At 42.1% G+C, this 22136-nt stretch overlaps 1 protein-coding gene across 1 annotated transcript; it reads left to right on the plus strand.

The window, feature by feature from the left end:
* Positions 1-2114: 2114 nt before the first annotated feature.
* On the plus strand, positions 2115-5020 carry LOC129408699 (neoverrucotoxin subunit alpha-like). Its single transcript, XM_055153012.1, has 3 exons — positions 2115-2179; positions 2569-2671; positions 3408-5020. Exons 1-3 carry the CDS (start codon positions 2171-2173, stop codon positions 4901-4903), a joined length of 1608 nt encoding a protein of 535 aa, XP_055008987.1. The 5' UTR covers positions 2115-2170; the 3' UTR covers positions 4904-5020.
* The last annotated feature ends 17116 nt before the right edge of the window (positions 5021-22136 follow it).

Here is a 22136-nt window from a genome sequence, read left to right on the forward strand (position 1 = left end):
TTTTCACAGCACAAGAAACATCGACCAGTGAGCTCACGAGCAGGATGTGAGTGCAGCTCAATGGTCACAGAGCAGGAGAGGCTGAGAACACGTTTACTCTACATTTTCTTATAAAGCACCACTGACTATATTTGATTCTCACAGTATTACGGGACAATGTGCGTCTCTTTTCAGCTCATTACAGGAGTCGTACTTTTGTTTCTGAATATGATATGATTCCATTTTTCAAAGGACCAGCGCCCAGCATGGGGCTTGGGACACAGGGCGGCTGCTGTTACCACTGCCAACGCCGCACAACACGCCGCCTGCTACTACCTGCAGAAACCCCGACAAAAACACAAAGGTGTGCACCTTTTTCTAGTTTCTAATGAGTGAAGCCAGGAGCGCCACACAAAGCGCTGCGTTCACGGACACACCGCAACTGGAAATAACATTAACCACCGACCACCGTGTTACATTCACCAAAAGGCTTTTTTACAATTGTAGAATTGTTGTTCATGAGAACTATGTTTAACTTTTGCTAAGGCGTTTCATACCACCAGACAGAAAAAAGACCAGGGCCTTGAGCTATGTCGCAAATGTCATATGTGTCTCACTTCCTATTTTCATGAAATGTCGAAAGTGTGTGCAAGAAAAGCTTTTCTCAGCATATTTTTGATCACACACTGCAAAATCTCCTATAAATTATTTTACTAACATAAAAATACGGACTGGATCCAGCCTCAAATTCACCAGTGTAAAGTGTGAAGCCCAGAGTCAGACACTAAACCCCAGAGTCTGCAGGTCCCTGAGATCACAACACACAGCAGCACTACACTTCACTGTGACACGTGTTTCTGGAGGACGACTGAGTGATGATCAGTTTTAAATGAAAAAGTGAATTTTGCAGACCTTATTTTGTTTGAGCTGTTTCACAAACATAAAATTTCAGCAGAGAAATGCTTCAAAACTGAAAAAAGTTCTGGTTATCAGGGATGAGACACTGCTGCTGCTGATGGGTGATTCTTTATTGTGAGATATTATGGTGATATTTTATATTATGATTATATATTATGATGATATATTATGATGATATATATGTTTTAAACACCAGGGTGTGTCATTGTGCTGCTTCCCGTTTTTGTTGGTCGCTCAGACCCTGAAACAGTGTCTGACGTGACTCACTGATTTCTGTGGAAATGTTTAAATAATCTGTAGATTATAAACCGTACAAATGTACAACAACTCTTCCTTATATAACACCTGTGTCCTGCCAATCATCATATCATCTTTGCACCGTTTTCCTTTCGACCTCTTCTGTATAACTGACATATATTTTAATGACTATATTTCTATATTTTAATTTGACTTGTACATATACATTTATATACTTCTGCCTTATTTCACATCAGTCTCTTGCCATTTCTGCTACTTATTTAAATTTATTTGATCCTTTTCAATCAACGAAGTTTGTCTGAGTCAAAGAAAATGTCCTTATAAAGTCATGATTTGTACTTCCTCCAACAACCAACGCCCCTATAAAAGACAGCAGCCTGTCTGCTTCCTCAGAGCCTCTTCAGAGCGCCTGCCGTTCAGAGCACCTGCCCTTCAGAGCGCCTGTCGTTCAGAGCGCCTGCCCTTCAGATCACCTGCCGTTCAGTTCACCTGCCCTTCAGAGCACCTGTCGTTCAGAGCAGCCCTTGCACCCGTTCAGAGCACCTGTCGTTCAGAGCGCCTGCCGTTCAGAGCACCTGTCGTTCAGAGCACCTGCCCTTCAGAGCTCCTGTCGTTCAGTTCAGACCTGCCCTTCAGAGCCCTGCCCTTCAGAGCACCGTTCAGAGCACCTGTTCAGAGCACCTGCCCTTCAGACCTTGCCCTGCCGTTCAGAGCGCCTGTCGTTCAGAGCCCTTCAGAGCACCTGCCGTTCAGAGCACCTGTCGTTCAGAGCGCCTGTCGTTCAGAGCACCTGCCGTTCAGAGCACCTGCCCTTCAGAGCGCCTGTTGTTCAGAGCGCCTGTCGTTCAGAGCACCTGTCGTTCAGAGCGCCTGCCCTTCAGAGCGCCTGTCGTTCAGAGCACCTGTCGTTCAGAGCGCCTGTGCCCGTTCAGAGCGCCTGTCGTTCAGAGCGCCTGTCGTTCAGAGCGCCTGTCGTTCAGAGCACCTGTACCCCAGAAGACTTCAGAGGACGACGATGGCACAGGTGAGCACTGAGCAGCTCCATGTTTTACTAGGGCTGTATAATTCATGAAAACTCATCAGGTCAGTCTCATTATCGACAGGGGCCTTTTTATTTTAAGTACAGATGATTTTTGGGCAGTAACAGCACCTGGTTATGTTCATGGGCTGCTCCCTCTCCTCCACCGTCTCAAGTAACTGATGTGTGACGTTCTCATTCTTTTATATCTACTCTATTAAATTGTGGACTTCATTTTAAAAAGGCCTTTCTTGTCTGTGTTCATAAATCATAATGATAAAAGCTACACTTATTAGTTTTAATTATGTTTCATACATTGAAAATGATTTTTTTCCCATTTTGTCCAGCTTTTATTTGTCAAACATGTCTCATGTCTTGGTTGTGTTTTTCCACAGTTGGAGAAAAAGGCTAAAAACAATCAGATGATTGTTGGAGGTCTGGGCCGACCGTTCACTCTGGGCATGTTGTATAACGCCCCAAAGGACCAACTCATCCCAGGTCAGTTTCTGTTACACTTTATGAAGCACTTTGCATTTTTCTCAACAGAAGCTGCAGATGCATCTTTGAACCAAAATATCAAATGAATAATGAAACAGAGAATCAAAAAATGGTGACAGAAAAAAACAATGTAATGTGTTTCTAATTTGAGATGATGGTAGCAGGAGCACAGTGAGCTTCATCTTCTTTAAGGGCCATGAATCTGGTGATGTAACTGTAACGAATAAACAAAAAAATAAATGAAAACCTTTTAAATCTGCTGCGTCCAAATGAAAGCAGAGCATAGACTGTATAAATACTTGAGTAAACTTTACCTGCTAACCGCGGTGTTTCAAATAGGAAGAGCTCGTGGAGGAACTTCCGGCTCCTTCTGACTCTGGCTCCCATTGACTTTGGAATATTGTGGCTCCTCTCTTTATAACTGCTGCTGAGAGCCTCGACATGTTGTTAAAATGTTTGTATTGACCCAGTCTACATGATCCCAGTTTTTATATTTTTCAATTTTGTCCGTTAATAAATTCCAATTCCTAAAATAGAACCTGGCTCCAAATTTGCTCCTGTCGTGAGCTTCATTTGACTGGAGCTGAACAGAGTCAACTAAAACCTGCTGGTGTTTTTACTTCATCAAGAGAATGATGAAGAAGAAGTACTAGTACACTAGTATACAAGTATGACTGTGTACAGTCAGCTGTGTGCAGAGAATGTGCTGTAAATGACCAGTGTTTGTTTGTTTTAGGAATGGCCCTTTGGGACTCACAAACTTTACAAAGTCTGACGGTGAAGAAGCCCCAGAGGAGCAGTCACTTTGACGTCAGATCGTCAGACTCCACTGCAGACACGTCCTTTAACCTGAATGTGAACGCGTCTGTGAAGCTCAGCTTTCTGAGTGGCCTGATTGAAGTGGGGGGGTCAGCCAACTACCTGAACAACAAAAAACAATTTAAAAACCAGAGCAGAGTGACCCTGCAATACCAGGCCACCACTCGTTTTGAGCAGTTGTCCCTCACAGCAGATGTGTGTGAGAAAATCCAGAACAGTGTGAGTCATGAGAAGGGCCTGGGCACACATGTGGTCACAGGGATAGAGTACGGAGCCAACGCTTTCTTTGTGTTCGACAGTCAGAAGGTAGAATCTAGTGACCTCCAGACTGTCAAAGGACAGTTGGAGGTAACTGTCAAAAAGATTCCTACGTGTGATATTCACGGAGAGGCAAAGGTAGAACTCACTGAAGAAGAAAAAGACCTAGTTAAAACATTGTCTGTTCAGTTTTATGGAGATTTTCTTCTTGAGAGTAATCCTGCAACATTTGATGCAGCTGTTCAGACCTATGTGACTCTGCCCAAGCTGCTGATGGGAGCAGACGGCAAAGAACCAGTGAACACTGTTCCTGTGAAGGTCTGGCTGCTTCCACTGGAGGTCTTTAAATATGAGCCTGTTCCAGTGACTAAAGGCATCAGTGGAGGTTTAGTGCTGGAGGCTGAGGAGACTCTGAAGGATCTGGAAAACATTACCATGAAGTGTAATGAATGTTTGTCTGTCAGTGCAGTGGGGAAGTTCCCTGAGTTTCAGCACCAGGTGCACAAGTTCTCCAAACTGTGTCGCTATTACAGTGTAGAGCTGCAGGGGCAGATGGCAGAGACATGTCCTGCCATTCGAGAGGGGACAGTGCACGAGAGCGTCCTCAGAAGTCTCTTTGACCAGAGACTCATGTCCCCGTTCAGCCAGGACAGACTCACCAAGTGGCTGGAGGACAAGGAGATGGAGATCAGTATGGTTCAGTTCTTTTTAGACATCATGGAGGGATTCCCAGTGTTGCCCACTCAGGCTGAGGTTTATAAGTTTGTGTTGGCTCCAGGAGAAGAAGAGCGCTGGGTCTATGCCTTCACCTCTCTGGGGAACGCAGATCCTCAGCTGGAGGAGATGGGTCAGTACCTGAAAGCTCTGAAGTCGGGGAAGACTTATGAGCCACCACAATTACAGCCAGAACATCCATGGTTCAAGAAAGATGAGGTGGTGGTCAAAATGTGGAAGGAAGCTGTATATTTTCAACAACACAAAGACAGAGTACATCTGTGTGTCACAGCGAGAAGCGACACGTCGCACACTGGTAATGCTACTAAAGGCTACAAAGACGGGGTCCTGATAGACAATCATGTGCCCATCCATCGACGTCCTCCCTTTTATGGAATTCTTCCGCCTCCTCCCAGTGCGACGGCCCAGAACACCTCCTGAGGGAGAAGCTCAGGAGGCATCCGGAATAGATGCCCGAGCCAAATTTAAGAAACCAAGTGGAGCAACTGTTGTCACAGAGTAAAAGGAGCTTCAAATGTCCAGATGATCTTTGTCAAACTCATCCCCACTGTCCTGTTTTCTCTTTAAGTCAACACTTTTGACCAGATTCTTTTCAAATGTAACAAATGTAATTCAAATACATGTGATTTTCTTGGGTAGTTTTGTTGTGAAAAAGTCTAAACTGTTACAGTTTGTGAATGATAAAAAAAAGTGTAATCTGATCTAATAAATGGTTTGACCCAAGATCCCTGTGCCTCTGCTCTTTATCTGACCACTGACACGTAAGACTGAAGGATGGAACCAAGACTCAGTAGCTGCTGTTTTTCAGTAGCTGATGGGGATTTAATAAAAAACAAACAAACAAACTCTAATAAACGACATCTGAAAAAATTGTTTTGGTGAAGAATGTAATAAATCTGTTATTTTGTTATATGTCCATTTGCCTCTATTACACAATTTAAAATATTTACAAACTCAACAGTCTTCATGATCCAAATAAAGACACTTTAAAGAAAAGATTAAAAATATAAATATATATAAGCAAAGAGAAGGGTGTAAATGTCCATGAAGGCCAAGTTACTGTCAGATTTGGAGTTGTGAACCTGCTCACAGAAAGTGTTGTCAAACACACAGAGGATTCATACAAGTGATTGGTAAATCAAAGAATGAGTACATAAATACAAGTAGTAGTAGATTGACAGTAGTAGTTTATTCGGTCATTCAGCAGCACTACAAAACAAAACAAACTCCAAACTCAAAGATCGTGACCGAAAGGTTGAAGTAAAAAGTACTTCTAATGCCAAACCCGAAAAAGAGACTTTTTAATGCACAGCGGAGCAAGGCCACTCTCTGTGGACCCTCCTGTGGATGTCAAAGGCACGTGTGTGAGCTGCTCTGAGTCCTGCACATGGAACGTGCCCAGCCTGACCCTCACTGATTTGGACCTACAGTGTTGTGAGGAGCACTGAGTCTCACGTGCTTTTGTTTTGGTTAGAGGAAGCGGTCATTTTCTATGTTTCTAAGGCCCCAGCGCAGCCGAGCAGCATCAGGCCTGCACCAAAACTGAACTGAACTGGTGAAATAAGTTGGGGGTTGAAAATTTGACTGAAGTACAAGAAGGTATTATTTAATTTTTTTTCCCAATTGTATTGTAAATTCTAAGTGCAACAGACACACTGCTGTCATTTAATTTTAAACATTCTAATTCACTAAGATAAGATAAGATAAGATAAGATAAGATAAAATAATCCTTTATTGTCTCCCATGGGAGAAATTTGTCTTGGGACAGGGGGGTCACATGTTTTATCAAAAAACAGGACAAAACAACACAAAGCAGCACATAAACAAACACCATAAAACAAAGTAAATATGAAGCCAAGTCTGACCACGAGTGATGCACCAACAGGACCTTAAATTATTCTTAACAGGCAAACCCTTTGCATTCTTCTGTTCTGTTAATTATTGCACATTCCCTAAGCCTATGTGCAGTTTTAGTTATAACAAAATTACAGATTTTTGCATTCTATACAGTTTTGTGCGCATATTGTTGTTGGTGTATATTAGTAGAGATTTCATTGGGTTACATACATATAAATATAAATTCATTTATTCTTAGTGGGGTTAAGTATCTAAAATATTCCTGCCAAACAAAGCTTTATTAGATTTTTAGTTGTACCTCCTCCGCCCATAGTACGACCACTATCCAATTAACACATTAGCAACATGGGATGGATGCTACAATAAGATAAATTAAAATAAACAAAATTTAATGTATAATTCATTCTTTCCAGAGCTTTTTATCTTTCAAAACATAATGCTTTATACTCTTTTTATAAAGGCTTTGACATTGTTAGACTTTAAAATCATCGCTCAAATTGTTCCATAAACTAACCCCACGAACATCTAAACCCTCTAAATACAGTCACTTCTTATCTTCATTTTTTAAAGATGCCAGTTTTGTTTTCATTCATGGTCGCGCAAACCAACAATAACGACAAAGGAGGCACAAAATTCATGGTCCAGGGTCGCACCAAAATAAAAGGCAATGTCAAAGAAAAGTCAGAGAATCTTTGATTGGCAAAAAAGTGCATCTGTAAGTTCTCTGACTGAGTGAGTTATTCCTATTTGGTAATTTTAACAAAAAGTCTGTGTTACTTTTATAAGAATTTCCCCAGACGTCTTCACAGTAACTTAAATGGGGTAAAATAAGAGCACAGCAGATGGTATCGGCTTTTTAATTCAGGAGAAATTTGGATTTGTTCATCAAGGCTTTAACTTTCGCAATTTTGGTTTTAATTTTATCAATGTGGGTTTGTGATCAAGAGTCTTTCTATGGTTACATGATCAATTTTAATTTGTGTTTGCAGATTTATTTCACAGCTTTGCTTTTGTTTTCATGAAATTTAGAGACAGTTTGTTTTTCGCAAACTACACTCGTAATTTAGCAGTAAGTTAATAAGAAGAATGTTTTTTTTTCTCCTTATTTTGCAGTGAAACCGTTTTGTAATTGAACTGGGACTAAACATCTAAACTTCACCCACAACCACATTTCAAATAAAGCTACAAACCTGCGCGAGACGTGGAGGACTGCGGGGGAGTGAGGGGGAGGAGGGGACCTGCGTGAAGTTGCCCCCATCAAACACAAACCTGAACAAAAACTATGTTCATCGTTTGTGCTTCGTTTGTGCTGCTTTAGTTTTGGAGATATTAGTGATTCTGTCAAACTGGGGTCAGCAGCTCCAGGAAACTTTAAAATGCTCTAAAATGGCACAAAATGGAGTCACTCGTTTGTACTGTATGTGAAGTGTGAATCTGTCTTTAGTAACTTCCTTTTGGCTACGTTCAGACTAGGGACGGGCATTCGATGAAATTTTCTTAATCGATCGTCGGAAGAATTAACGATCGATTATCGATTAATCATTAATGTTTTTATATTAAAATGATCATCATTATTATTACTATCTGCACTAATCTGCATCAATAAATTCAACTTTACGACATATAAACATAACGACTCTAGATCCACATCAGCTGTTTGACATTATAATGTGTTTAATTCAGTTTTGTTCAAATCTCACAGAAACAAAACTTAAAACCACATCACTAATTTACATAAACTAAGTGAAGATAAAACTCCAGCTCTTGTGTCGCTGATGTGGTTCAACTTGTGTTGGATTAAAAGACATGACTCAGGTGAATACAGGTCAGTGTGACCAGATTTGTGTTTGTCAAAACCAGGACAGCGTACGGGGGGAGGGGGGCGGGGCCTCGTCATCCACATTGAGCGACTCTCACCTGGAAAAAACTTTTTCCCACTGGACACAGAAACATATGTGCTGCTTTATCCACTGTGCACATGGACTCACACTTGTCCCAACGCAACGGAAAGTGTGGAATTTCTTCTACAAATCCTGGTTAAATCCACATTTGTGCTTCGGTTCGTTACAGACTGACCCACTGTTTGTGTCTCGCTCCTTCTGATGCAGAGACACATGTACACACCTGTTTGGTCACGACACACACACATACATTCAGTTTGTCGATTACATTAATTTTAATCGATTAATTTCTTAATGATCAATTATCGATTAATCGATTAATCATATGCCCATCCTTAGTTCAGACTGCAGGGCTTAATGCTCAATTCAGATTTTTATGTGAAATCTGATGTTTTTTCGAGGTGGTTCACATTTCCAGTTAAATGTGACTTGTGTGTGACTCCAGTGTGAACATTAAACGGTCCAAAAGTGTCCCACATGTGACACTGGAGACACGACGACGTCAACCGCAGCGAGCGTCTCTGTGTTTACACAAGTTGAACAAACATGGACGCAGCATCGAGCACCTGGAGATTTTAAAGTTCCTCTCGTACCGGAGCCACAACATGAACAACTGACTTGTTTTAAGGAGGAGATTGAGAAGGAGAAGGAGCAGGTTTTTGGTGGTGGTGTTTTGTGGTGAGTGGAGATGTGCTTCACTTCAGTCACATGGATCATGAACAGTTTTCTCCTACTTCAGTGCAGAATAGTGACGTTTGTGTCTTGTTGATGACGTGTAGGTCAGAAGTGTTAAACTCATTTTGTTCCAGGGGTCGTGTCCAACCGACTTTGATCCAAAGTGTCTGGATCAGAAAACTCATGTCATATAAACCCCAAAAATAACAATAAGTTCAAATATTTGTGCAGAGAAACACAAATCTATTACAGAATTTTTTTTTAACTGATGAACTCTTTCCTTTACAAAATATTATAATATTATGAACAACCTGAAACTTTAAGAAAAATATAATTTCAACACAAAGTTTGAACATGAACTTGTCTGTAAACAGGAATAAGTCCATTTTTGTTGTAAAATCCTGCACTCGGCTCCACTTTTCTCATGTTGGACATTTTTCTGATGAGGGTGTCACGGTCAACAGTCAAAACGATCGTCCTTTAAGAGCGTTTGGAAAGAGACAAGTCTTCATTTGTGCTGCTCTGGTGGGAGGGGCCACGTACAGAGACGCTGGAGACGCTGCTAATGCTAAGCGCCGCAGAAAATTACCAATATTTAAATAAAAAATATAATTAAAATATTTTAGTAGAAATAAGCTGAGGGCCAGATTAAAGGTCTTGGAGGGCCGCATCTGGCCCCCGGGCCTTATGTTTGACACCTGTGGTGTAGGTGGATGAATGCACTTTGGTCGTTCAGACTGAAGTCACATGTTAAAGATCAGATATGGATCAGTTTCAGGAGCACAGATCCAAGTGTCCTGGTCACATGTGAAAACATCTGATCTGTGTGGTTCAGACATTAAAAGATCAGATACAGGAACATAGGGGCCAAAAAATCGGATGTGGGTCACTTCAGGTGCAGTCTGAACACAGCCTTTGATTCATATTTTACAGACTTTTGCACAGCCTCAGATCGTTTCTCTTCACTAGTTTTGCAGAGTTTTGTTATCACCGCTGCGTCAGCGCCATCGCTGGAAGGCATCTCCATGAATCACCTTAATTTGGCTTTGCTCCTTTTCCTCTTCTCTTCTTCTTTCAGTGACCTCAAAAACTGACTTTCTTTTGCGGCGAACTGGTCATAGATTCTTGTCGCCATCGCAAAAAGTTTGTGCGAACTGCGAGGAAGCAACAGTTCAAAAATGCCTCTAAGAACCGCCGTGTTGGTCGAGTAAACGTCGTCTTGCGTCTGCGTAATGTTTATCTGGCCCCGTCCACAGTAGATAGATTTTCTTTTTTTGTCATCATAATTACAAGGCTGCTGCATCTATAATGCTATTTTGAACTTTCATTGACAATTTAAAACAAACAAACAAACAAACAAAAAAATCCTCCATTCAACCTTTCAACAAGGAATAAACCATAAATTGAAACCATGAAGCTTTTCTCCTATTTTTAAAGTTCGTACATCTTCACTAAACTTGTGCAACTGTCAAAGAACTCTCCTCAGTGTTGCCAGCAGAGGGCGCCACACACCTAATCTAAGTGTGATAGAAAATCGAGGCCCATGTGCTGAGGTGGATTTTGCCAAATGTGGTTCCCAAACTTTTTAAACCAAGACCAAAATAACCAAAGTAACTGACCCTCTATAAATATAATATGCACTGGTGATAATTCTCCCAAAACCTGCATATTGAGGCGGTTTAGGAGCTCTTCTCTCAAACTGAAAACAATCTGTTCCACCTTGTGATGTCATGTTTAATACAAGAAGTGCTTCACTGTGTTTTTAAACTAAATACTTCTTCACTAGGATCACGTGGATAATTTCAGCCGTGGAATTTCCAATTTTTCTGAACAAAAAGTAAAAGGTGGAGCTGAGGGTTTTGAGCTTTGGAGATGAAGACAGAGGAATAATAAAGGACAAAACACAACTCCAGGTCTGTTTTTGAGGAGGGAACATTCTAACACGGCTTAAAGCTCACAAGAGTCACGTTTGTGTAAAATACTAAAATGACTTAGGCTGTGCTGCTCGAGTAAATGTAACTGACTATTACTCACCTCAAGTCATGGCCTCTCTGTTCCTTCTTGAGTCCAGGTAAATCTTAGCCTGGTTGGCTCCACCTACTGCCTCCACTCAGTTTCATTTCTCTGCAGCAACTAGGTCAAGAATCAGAATACACTAGACCACAGGTGTCAAACATACGGCCCGGGGGCCAGATCCGGCCCTCCAAGACCTTTAATCTGGCCCTTGGCTGATTTTCAACTTAAATATTTAAATTAAAATCTTGTTAATTTTCTGTGGTGTTTATCACAGCAGCGTCTCCAGCGTCTCTGTACGTGGCCCCTCCCACCAGAGCAGCACAAATGAAGACTTGTCTCTTTCCAAACGCTCTTAAAGGACGATCGTTTTGACTGTTGACCGTGACACCCTCATCAGAAAAATGTCCAACATGAGAAAAGTGGAGCCGAGTGCAGGATTTTACAACAAAAATGGACTTATTCCTGTTTACAGACAAGTTCATGTTCAAACTTTGTGTTGAAATTGTATTTTTCTTAAAGTTTCAGGTTGTTCATAATATTATAATATTTTGTAAAAGAAAGAGTTCATCAACTTAAAAAGATTTCTGTAATAGATTTGTGTTTCTCTGCACAAATATTTGAACTTATTGTTATTTTTGAAGTATATTTTCCATGAGTTTTCTGATCCGGACACTTTGGGATCAAAGTCGTTTGGATATGGCCCCCGGACCAAAATGAGTTTGACACCTCTGCACTAGACGGTTCACAAGGACCCCAGAAGTGTGAGTTCAGGCACCAGTCAATCAGAGAAGAGACAGACATTCTGTGTTGGCAACAATTCCCGAGATCGAGGATTTAAAGAGAATGTTTGGTGAATTTTATCAAGAGAAAAGATGTTATTGTTCTTCCTATGGGATTTGGGAAAAGCTTAATATACCAGTCAGACCTGTTAGTGGAGCATCACATACGTCACGAACAAATAGCAGCGATTGGTTAAATGATAAAAAAGTACCTGTCGACTGTTGAGCGAACGAATCCCAGTGCTGCGAGATCGGACGGTTTGTACGAAGTGAAATGAAGTAAAAAACGGCTGATGAATCAAGTAAATCCACTGATTGGCCCAAATGTTTGAGGTGCAGCTTCTATTTGGAAAAACCCTGTAAGTGAAAAACTCCCTCCTCTCCAACCACAGTGATCCACCACAGAGCAGCTTTACAACATCCTGTTTCATCCAGGCCATTTTGATATATATATAAAAAAAAAAAAAAAAAGTTAAACTCCTCCACAAAAGTACTGAGCATTTTTTATATATGTGTTTATATATGTGTCCAGGTGTATGTTTGTATATATGCATATATATATCATTTTGTTTTATTATTATTGTTATTGTTTTATTTTATCATTATTATTGTTTTTTCTCTTGTTTTGTTATTATTAGTTTTAATATTACCTAAGCTTTTTTCCTTTTGTTCAAGCTTGATCATTTCTGTAATATAAGTACAATGACTTTATTTACTTTTAAAAAAGGAGAAAGGCGACTATAATTGAAATGCTGTGTCAGTGTATGATATATATTGTTCCTTTGTTTCCAATAAACTTTAATGGAAAAAAAAAAAAAAAAAGTGATAAATTATCTTTCTGAGACCTCCACTCTCCGCTTTCCTGTTTATTTGTAGTTGTAGTTGCTTTTCCTTTTTTTTTTTTTTTACTACAATTACAAGTGATAGTGACGATTCAGATTCTTTTAGGTTTAAACAGCTTCAGCAGGTTCCTCGAAGAAACTAAATGTGCAAACAAACAAAACAGTCTTTCAAAAACGGCCTGTGTGAAATGAGACACTGTAATGCTGCAGCAGCATCACATCCAGTGTTTTTGTAATGAAAAATAAATCAACATTACAGTTGTTAAAGTAAAAGTTATGTTTGATTTGAACATGTGTTTACCTTGAGTTTAATCTGGTATTTCATTGTCAACTCTGCCCCCATGTGGACAGCTAATGTAATGCACTTTCCTGATCACACTGTTTGTTTTATTGTGTCTTGGTAACTGCAGGGATCACGTCACATCACTGGTTTGTGTCTGAAGCCTCCTTATGTCTCTGTGGTTCCATCACTCAGGAGCAGATCTTCATCCAGGATCTTGATGAGGAACATTTAGCAGGAGTTTGAGCCTGTTGAGAGTGTTTAAAGATACAGTTCATTTTCTTCAGGGTTGTTAGTTAAGATCAAATAAATTATTAAATGACAAGACGCCTTTAATTTGATTTGTAGTTTCCGGGTGGAGAGTCTCTGCCTCAAGTGGAGGAGTTCAAGTCTGTCAGGGTCTTGTTGTGGAGTGAGGGGAGGATGGAGCGTGAGATTGACAGGTGGACAGGTGCAGCGTGGGCAGATTGACAGGTGGACAGGTGCAGCGTCGGCAGTGACGCGGTCGCTGTATCGGACCGTTGTGGTGAAGATTTAACGTCAGTCTACGTTCCTCCACTCACCTCTGGTCATGAGCTCTGGGTAATGACCCAAAGGACCAGATCGCTGATACAAGTGGCACAAATGAGTTTCCTCTGTAGAAATAAAGTGTAGAAATAAAGTTTGATTGATTGATTGAAAAACTGACAGAAGCAAAATGTGAGGGATTCTCCAGACAAGAGTCTAATAATAGTCCAGGCCATTTTAAGCAAACAGTCAAGACTGTAGAACGGACCCATTTCCAAATCTGAGCCATGGCAAAGAAACTGTAAATGTTAAAATGATTAGAATCAAGTGCAGAGCAAAACCTGACAGGAACAAAACACAATTGTGATACTGAGTCAATAGAAAAATGTCTGAAATGTTAAATAATTACAAACAAATAAAAACTTCAACTAGAATGAGACACACCCTTTGATATTTAGTTTATTTAAGTGCACATAATAAATGTTCTCTACAAACAGAACATGATTATTAAGAATTTAACACTAAATATTTTCATCTCCAACCAAAGAATCAAACCGTTTACGATGATGTAATACAAGGAACACAATCAGTACAATGTCATGCAGTGATTATACAAAATATATGATATTTTACTGTAATTATAATCATTTGCTTCAGAGCATAATTGTTATAAAACCGTGATAATGTTTCAAGGTTTAAAAAAAATAAAATAAAAACACACACGCCATTTCCTCATTAAACTGTTGAACTTTTGTGATTCTGTTTTCATGGTGAGTTTTATTAAAGATGTCAGCAAGTATTAACTGTACAGCACAGAGACATCGATGATTATAAAACACAACAGGGAAACTGAAGATAAAATCTTTTTATCTGCTCTTTTTATATGTTTATGCAACAGATTTGTCATAACTATAAAACAGAACAGTTGGACTGGTTTAGCAGAATCTGTAGTTTGTCTTGTATTTCTTTCTCATGTTTTTGCTGCAGTTGTTCTTTTTCTGCCTTTGTAGCTCGTTTTTTTGCTTCCTGTGTTCACACTGATTCCATGATTATACTCATATTTTATGTCTTTTGACACACAGCTAACAACTGCTTAATATCCTCTAAATGTTCTTCATTGTTTCTCTCATTCAGTGACATTGCTTAATACGTGTGTTTTACTCTCACTCCCCCAAAAATATTTTGCTCAGATCACTTATTTACGTACATTATGTTAAAAGTTTCCTTATATCATGATATTTATCATATTATCACGTTATTTCATGTTATGAATTATAACTGAACGTCAAGTAGATCGTGGGGCCAAGACGACTTAAAACCAGAGGACAGGAGCTTCTCTGTGGAACACTGCAGCCCCACAGCCCCACAGTGAAGAGTTTAAGTCTCGTTTTAACACACACTTTTACTCTCTGACTTTTAACAATGAGCGAGTTGTTTGCTCCTCTGCGTCTTTTATTTATTAATTCTTTTAGTGNTTCCAAGAGCTAGACAAACGTTTTTTCAGGACACGAAAGCGATATCTATGTCTGAACGTCATTTTCAAGGCAAAGAAGAGTCCGCTTGCTGCTGCTGTTTGTAGTTTCATTCGCACGGAATCTCGCGCAACCTTCTCTGCTCCCCTTTTACTCCTGTCCCCGCTGCCCGATCCACTCTTTCCCCTGCTCCTCATTTCTCCGGGCACGGAATCTCCGCGCAACCGCTCCTCTCCTCTCTCCTCTCCCTCTCCTCTCTCCTCTCTCCCTGCTCCGCTCTTCTCCCTGTCCTCACTTCTCGTCCGCGAACGAAATGTCCGCGCACCCGCTCCCCGCTCCTCACTTCTCTGTTTGTCTAACAACACTGTAGTTAGTTGTTTACAAGTCTGTGCGCAACGGCTGTAAAAACCTGTTTCTGGCGTAAAGAGGGCGGGAGAAGGCGTTTTCACGTAGGGAGCTGAGGGAGGGGGGTGGTTTCACGCTGCGCACATTTGGAAAAAGACAAACAGTCGCTGGTTCTGTTCCTTGGAAAACCTCTATACAACTTTAGGTAGCAGAACGCTCTGTAAGCATCTGCTGAATATTAGAGCTGTAGCGAGTTGTTCGCTGTGGGTAGAGCTGTTAAAAGTAGCCGAGGCTCTTTGCAATACTGTTATTGCTCCTAAGAATTTGTTTAAGACAAAGCAGGAACTTCCCAGGCTCCTGTTTGTCATCATCTGAGAATAAGTAGACACAGTGGAGGGATGAAAAAGAATATTAATATAAAATGACTGCATACAAGGGGCCTTTTTAGAATAATATAATATGTTTAATGTGTAATTAAACTTACCTCTGGCTGCTCTTTAGCCTCCATGTCCTGAAATTTCTTGTGAAAAACTGTGATCTTCTCAATCTGGGCTTGGTGAAATGTCTCTAGTGTGTAACACTGAGATTCTCCTCTGGACACCATCAGTGTTTTCATGTAGTTCAACAGTTCAAAGCTCTGATGCTGCTGATCTCTGAGGTTGAACTGAAAATATCTTCCTTCAGTAGTTTTGGTGAGCTCCTGGATGTCTCTGTGTTCTCTGATGTGAGCTGTAGTAGAGTTTACAGCGAGCAGAATTGATATGAAGAGATTGACTCGAGATCCGAAAGTGTCCAGGATGTTCTGTAGCTCTGCCTTGTCTTCATCAGGTGTGGAATTCTCAGACAGAACCAGGATGAAGGCGTGGACTCCCTCAGGAGCACACAGGGAGACACAGTGGAGGCCCTGCTGCAGCATCACCTCCACAGATCTTCCAGACAGAGCCAGCAGCTCCACCACAGACAGTCTGAGGCCACACACCTCTCCCTCATATTTAACACACTGCTCAGGGCTAAGGGGCAAAGCACACACTTTTTGGCCCAAAATTGCTTTCATGATGGAAGTTTTAACTGTTCTTTCCCACACAGGACCAGGTTCATGGACATCATCAGTTGCTTTAATTTGAGGAAAGCTTCTCTGTGTTTATACATTAACTGCTCAACTATCTTCATGAAGTGTTCATGTTTTATACTGGGCATCCTTCACAAACATCAAGAAGACTATCAACATATTTAGTTATTTTTCCATCATTTGTGAGGACCACCACTGAGTGTTTGTTGGCGTCCGGGTCAAACATTCGTAAGATGAGCTTCAGGGTGCATTCATTCTTCTCCATCCATCAATCCATCCATTTTCTTCCGCTTATCCGGGGCCGGGTCGCGGGGGCATCGGTCTAAGCAGGGACTCCCAGACTTCCTTCACCCCAGACATGTCCTCCAGCTCCTCCGGGGAAACCCCGAGGTGTTCCCAGGCCAGTCCAGAGACATAGTCCCTCCAGTGTGTCCTGGGTCTTCCCCGGGGCCTCCTCCCGGTGGGACATGCCCGGAACACCTCCCAAGGGAGACGTCCAGGAGGCATCCGGAACAGATGCCCGAGCCTCAACTGGCTCCTCTCGACGTGGAGGAGCAGCGGCTCTACTCCGAGCTCCTCCTGTGTGACTGAGCTCCTCACTCTATCTCTAAGGGAGACGCCCAGACACCCTGCAGAGGAAACTCATTTCGAGCGCTTGTATCAGGATCTCGTCCTTTCGGTCACTACCCAGAGCTCATGACCAGAGGTGAGAGTAGGAACGAAGACTGACGGTAAAGCGAGAGCTTCGCCTTTCGACTCAGCTCCTCTTCACCACAACGGTCCGATACAGCGACCGCATCACTGCAGACGCTGCACCTGTCCACCTGTCAATCCGCCACTGTCCACCTGTCAATCTCACTCTCCATCCTCCCCTCACTCGAGAACAAGACCCCAAGGATTCACTATCAGCAACAGAACATGTGGTCCTGGACGACACAGGTTTACATGGCTCTTTATCTCATCTTTTATTTTATCTTCAGACAGACTGTAAATGTCTGGAGTCTTTACAGCTATGAACAGTTTTCTATTCCAATTCCCACTCACACAGTAATTTTTAGTCATGTCTTTTATAAACAGTGCTTTCCTTTCTGTCATTTGGTTAAAAAGTTTATCACACAATTGTTTTTGGTCTTCTGTTTTCTCAAACATCATAATCCTGAGTTGCTCTGGAAAAAGAAAGAATATACATAAATATCAAAAAACATTTCTTAAATTTTTTTTTTATAAAAGCCAACAATTTTAAATGGAGCAGCTTCAGTGACTGGCTCTTCTCCGTGCACTGCAGGGCTGAGTCACATTTTGCTAATGATGTGCACTTTTATACTAACTGTACTGACAGGACAAATGAAGTGAAATGAGGAGAGAGTAGAGACTTGGGTTGTCCCGATCCAATCACGTAATCAGAAATTGTTATCGATAACCACACACATACTCATACCCACAGACCACCCAATCATCATTAAGCTTTCTTCTTCAAACCTCTGGATACCGCTGCAGTTTTTCTGACCGAAGAATTAGGCCAGACTCCCGTAGCCCAGCAAACTTTTTACATACAATATTTCACAACAGTAACAGTATTATAGTATACAGCCAGTTGAAATAATTTCTCATTATCTAATCCTTGTCGAAATAGTACCTACAGCTTTGTTTTTTTTACTCAAATTATCAAATGTTGTGACTCCATAGTTAATCAGAAATATACATGCATGTTTTTAACTTAAATTGTCATTGTTGCAGTGAATTTATTTTTAACCCATGTAATAATAATAAAATAAATTGCTCCTTTAATCTTTTTAACCATGTAATCTTTGATTAATATCTTTATCCAATTAAATGATTACCTTTAAAACCTCTTTTTAAGCTTTTGTAAATCATGAAATGAAATACAATTAATTATATCAAAAGTGTCTTGAAACTTATCCACTGAATCAGTAAACCCGAGCTGATTTAGCATTAAATTGAATTATTTTGCATAAAGCATCAAAATGTGCAAGTAGCATCGAATTAATATCACATTCCACCATAAAACAGGGCAAAATAAAATCTGTGCAGTGACCTTTTTGTCAACTTAAAGTCAGTCACGAGCGTGAAAGAATAAAAAGCTAATGTGAATCTGAGTTCTCGTCTTGAGAAGACGAGTCTTAAACTTAAACTTATAAAAAATAAGAAGTTCATTATCACCCAACGAGACTGTAAAATATACTAAGGGGTGCTGTCTGTATTAACTGTATTATCAAAACCTCCTTCTGCCAGGTGGGTCTGTAGTTTGTCCACTAAATGGCGAGCCTCTTCTTCTGATGATAGACTGCAGAGACAGTGGTCCTCATGAAAACACTGTAGAACTGTCTCCCGTACCTCCAGGTCCACCATGCTGCAATCTTGGACATGGTTCTGGAGGGCAAATATGACACAGCAGGGACTGCTTGTTGTGCCAAAAGGCAGCACTCTCCACTCATAAACCTGTAGGGGCTTCTCCGACTTCAGGTCTCGCCATAGAAACCGGAGTAGGGGCCAGTCCTCTGGAAGCAAGTGGACTTGATGGAACATCCCACGTATGTCACTGCTAATGGCAACAGCATGCTCCCGGAAACGCAGCAGAACGGCAAGCAGTGACTTGCCCAAAGTAGGTCCAGGGAGGAGCAGCTTGTTGAGATTCTGCGCCTGGTATTCAAATCAACAGTTGAACACAACCCTGTTCTTGCCATTGTGTTGAACCATGTGGTGTGGTATGTACCAGCTGGTGGGAGTGAGTTCTGTACCAGGTTCCAGTACCACCACAAATCCAGCCTCTACTAGTCTCTGAATCTCAGCTATGTAGGCTGAGGCTTGCTCTGGGAATTTAGTCAGTCTTTTTTCAGTGTTTCGAAGTAGGGGGAGCACTGACTCCTTGGGCGATTGGAGTTGGGGCATCTGGGAAACATGCAGTAGGGGGGTGGCATAATGTTTTACTGCCTCAATGTCATGCCGTTCAGTCTTTGTCTTAAGGAGGTCAAGTGCAAACTGATCCTGCTAGGATCTGGTGCTGGTCTTGTGACTAGGCCATGGGAGAACATCCATCTGCCATAGATGCTCCACATGCTGGAACAGATCATCGGTTGCAGGTCTAGTGATGATGAAATAGCACTGCAATGATGAGCTCCATTGTTTTACTTTCTGGGCAGCCCCCTGCCGTGTCCAGCCTAGACGGTCTTGACTGTAGCCGGCCCACCAGGGAGGCCGAGGCTCAATGGGGGTGATATGATGGGGGTAGTCAGATCCAATGAGCAGCACTGGGTGAACTTGCTCTATTTTCTGCAGTGGCAGACCCTGAAGACGCTGATATTTTGTCAACATCATGTGGACAGGCTGTGTGTGCTCAGCAAATCCCAGGTATCTAAATAGAAGTAGGGTGAATTGACAAGAGTCCATCACCAGTAGGGCCTCTTCTAATTTTAAGTGGTCACAGAGGATCTGGTACTTGAACCTCTCCGAGGTATCCCTGGGGAGGAGGTTCTCCAGGGCAATCCTCAGCCTGGCAAAATCCCTTGGATTGGGATGGCTAAAGTCCGGAATGGTTGGTGTAGGAGTACGACCACTCCTGACGACCGACAGGACTGGGAGTCTGGTATCTGAAGTGACAGCATGGAGGAGACTCATACTGGCACTGTGTGTCAGGGGAGGTAGCACGGTATCTGTCACGGGGATGCCCGCGGAAGTGGGTGAACTGTCTCTCAGAAGAGTACCAGCTGGCAGAGTGGCAACTGCTATATCTCTACGATGTACGGCTGTACTCTGGGGAGCATGCTGGACGTCTTGCTGGTGAGTCGCGGAGTGCAAGAGAGTAATGGTGTCATCTGTCTGGCTGGCTGGTGTATGCATGCCTGGCTGAAGGCAGAGAGGACAGTCCACGGCCCCTGGATGGGTCTGGAGAGGGACTGCGCTGTGGTGACGGACTGGAGTGTGGATCGGATGAAGGGCTGTGCTCTGACCTGTGATGGTTGGGTGAACTGCTCCGGCACCTCCTACTGGACCGGCCTGTAGGATATGGCTGAGATCCTCACTCTGGGATGCGGCATTTCACTGGATCTGCTCCAGCCTCTGGTTTCTCTGCTTAGCCTTCTCCTCAAGCTCTCGGTTCTATATCTGCAGATCTTTGAGAGCTGAGAGACAGGTATCTCCCTGCTCCTGGTCTGGTGGGAGCAGGTCCCTGGGCCTGGGGCTTGCCAGGGGCATAGCAGGCTGGGCCAGTATCTGGTCTGGTCCATATTCCTCTTGTGCCACAGCTGGTGTGACAGTAGTCCGGCGGCTGGCACCGGTCAGGTCAAAGTCCTGCAAGTGCAGAGGAAGGGAGATGTGCCTCTTGGATCTTCTCGCAGTTGACACTGTGCTGCAGTAGGCCAATATCCGGCTCAAGAGACCATGTAAAATATACTAAGAGGTGCTGTCTGTATTAACCCGCTGCAGGGTGCCCTTGGAAGGATCAGACAGATGTCTTGAATAAGTGTGTATTGAGTATCCAGTATTAGCAGAAAATGGTGTATATATGTGGTTCTGTGGAAAACAAGGCATAAAAAATTTGTATTACATAACTATACAACTATACATAATAAAACACATGGATATAAATAAACAAACTCTAAACACAGCAGTGAACAATAATAGAAGTGAATAAAAAAGGCAGTAATAAACAGAATCTGCATTAGTTATGCAGCCATAATAAACTGAACAAGCCGCTCTCCTGACTCTACTGCACCTTTAAGAAGCGCTGTACCTACAGTCACGCTACCTCTCCGAGTATGACACATGCAACTTAGACCAAAACAGGCCGAAACACAATAAAGAAAGTTTATAGCAAACCACAAACAAAGTACATCTACTTACATTTTGTATTATGCACACACTACCAAAGATGAAAATAACCTTGAACCGAATCTAAAAAAACACAACAACAAGATCACACTCCTCGCAGTCTCTCTGCTCGCAGTTCTGAAAAAAAAAAAATACCTGGCCCCTGCCCTGCAAGATGGGGCCACATAAGGGGGCCAGAGTTCTGATTGGTCGCTGCATGCAGTGACAGTTTCCATGCGGAAGATCAAAATTACAAGGCCTTTTTAACAGAGACTGACAAAACAGGAAGGCAATATAAAGAGAGAGGATCACACTTCCTCTCACCAAAATAAATGTTTTTCAAAATAAAATGAGTGCTTTAAAATAAACGAGAAATAAGATATGTTTTCTCTACTGGGTTACACAAGTCCTGGCTTTTATTGGTCACATCTAGACCAGCTTTCATTTTCAGTTTTAAGTCCCGTAACCCTTCAGCCTATTTGAGGATTTAGATGTTTTTGGTGGATAAGCTCGGCTAGGTCTGGCCTAAACCAGGGACTGTGTCTATTTTTATTTGAATTTTTCTCAGTGGGGCATGTTTGCCATAATTGTTATAAACAAGTGTTTGAAATATTTCCAGGCATCATCAACATCAGGGATGATGTCAATCCTGTGGGGGGGGAGGGGGGGGGGAGTGGTGCTCTTGTGCTCACATGCTATAGTGCTATGGTCGCTTAGACTTTGGCAGAACACACCTGAGACATACTTGTCAGGTGTCACCCATGCAAGTGAAAGTGCCCACCCCCTGTGACTGCACCCGCCAATAAGCCCGAAATGCCATATTACCCAGAGTGCCTCTCACCACTTCCTGCTCTGGTGCTTCCTGCTACCACTCACTGTGGCTGTGTGCTGGTCGTGCTCTGGAGTCGGCGTGCTCATTGATCGCTCGTGATATCAACTTCTACTACTACTACTTCTACTTCTACTTCAAAGTGTTCAACCCTCCGCTCAGCAGTCAGTTTTTTTTTACCTCCCTTTGCGACAACAACTCAATTTCAGCACTTCAGCCGTGAGTCTGTGATGGCGAGCTGTGAATGAATACCC

The sequence above is a fragment of the Boleophthalmus pectinirostris genome, unplaced genomic scaffold (assembly GCF_026225935.1).
Source record: "Boleophthalmus pectinirostris isolate CB_2022bp ecotype Guang Dong unplaced genomic scaffold, ASM2622593v1 HiC_scaffold_1, whole genome shotgun sequence".
In the NCBI taxonomy this organism is placed as follows: domain Eukaryota; kingdom Metazoa; phylum Chordata; class Actinopteri; order Gobiiformes; family Gobiidae; genus Boleophthalmus; species Boleophthalmus pectinirostris.

What these genes read in the sequence shown, in the direction of transcription:
- LOC129408699 (XM_055153012.1), top strand. An exon ending in AAAGGACCAACTCATCCCAG is followed by an intron (nt 2,672 to 3,407) that starts GTCAGTTTCTGT and finishes TGTTTGTTTTAG; the next exon opens with GAATGGCCCTTTGGGACTCA.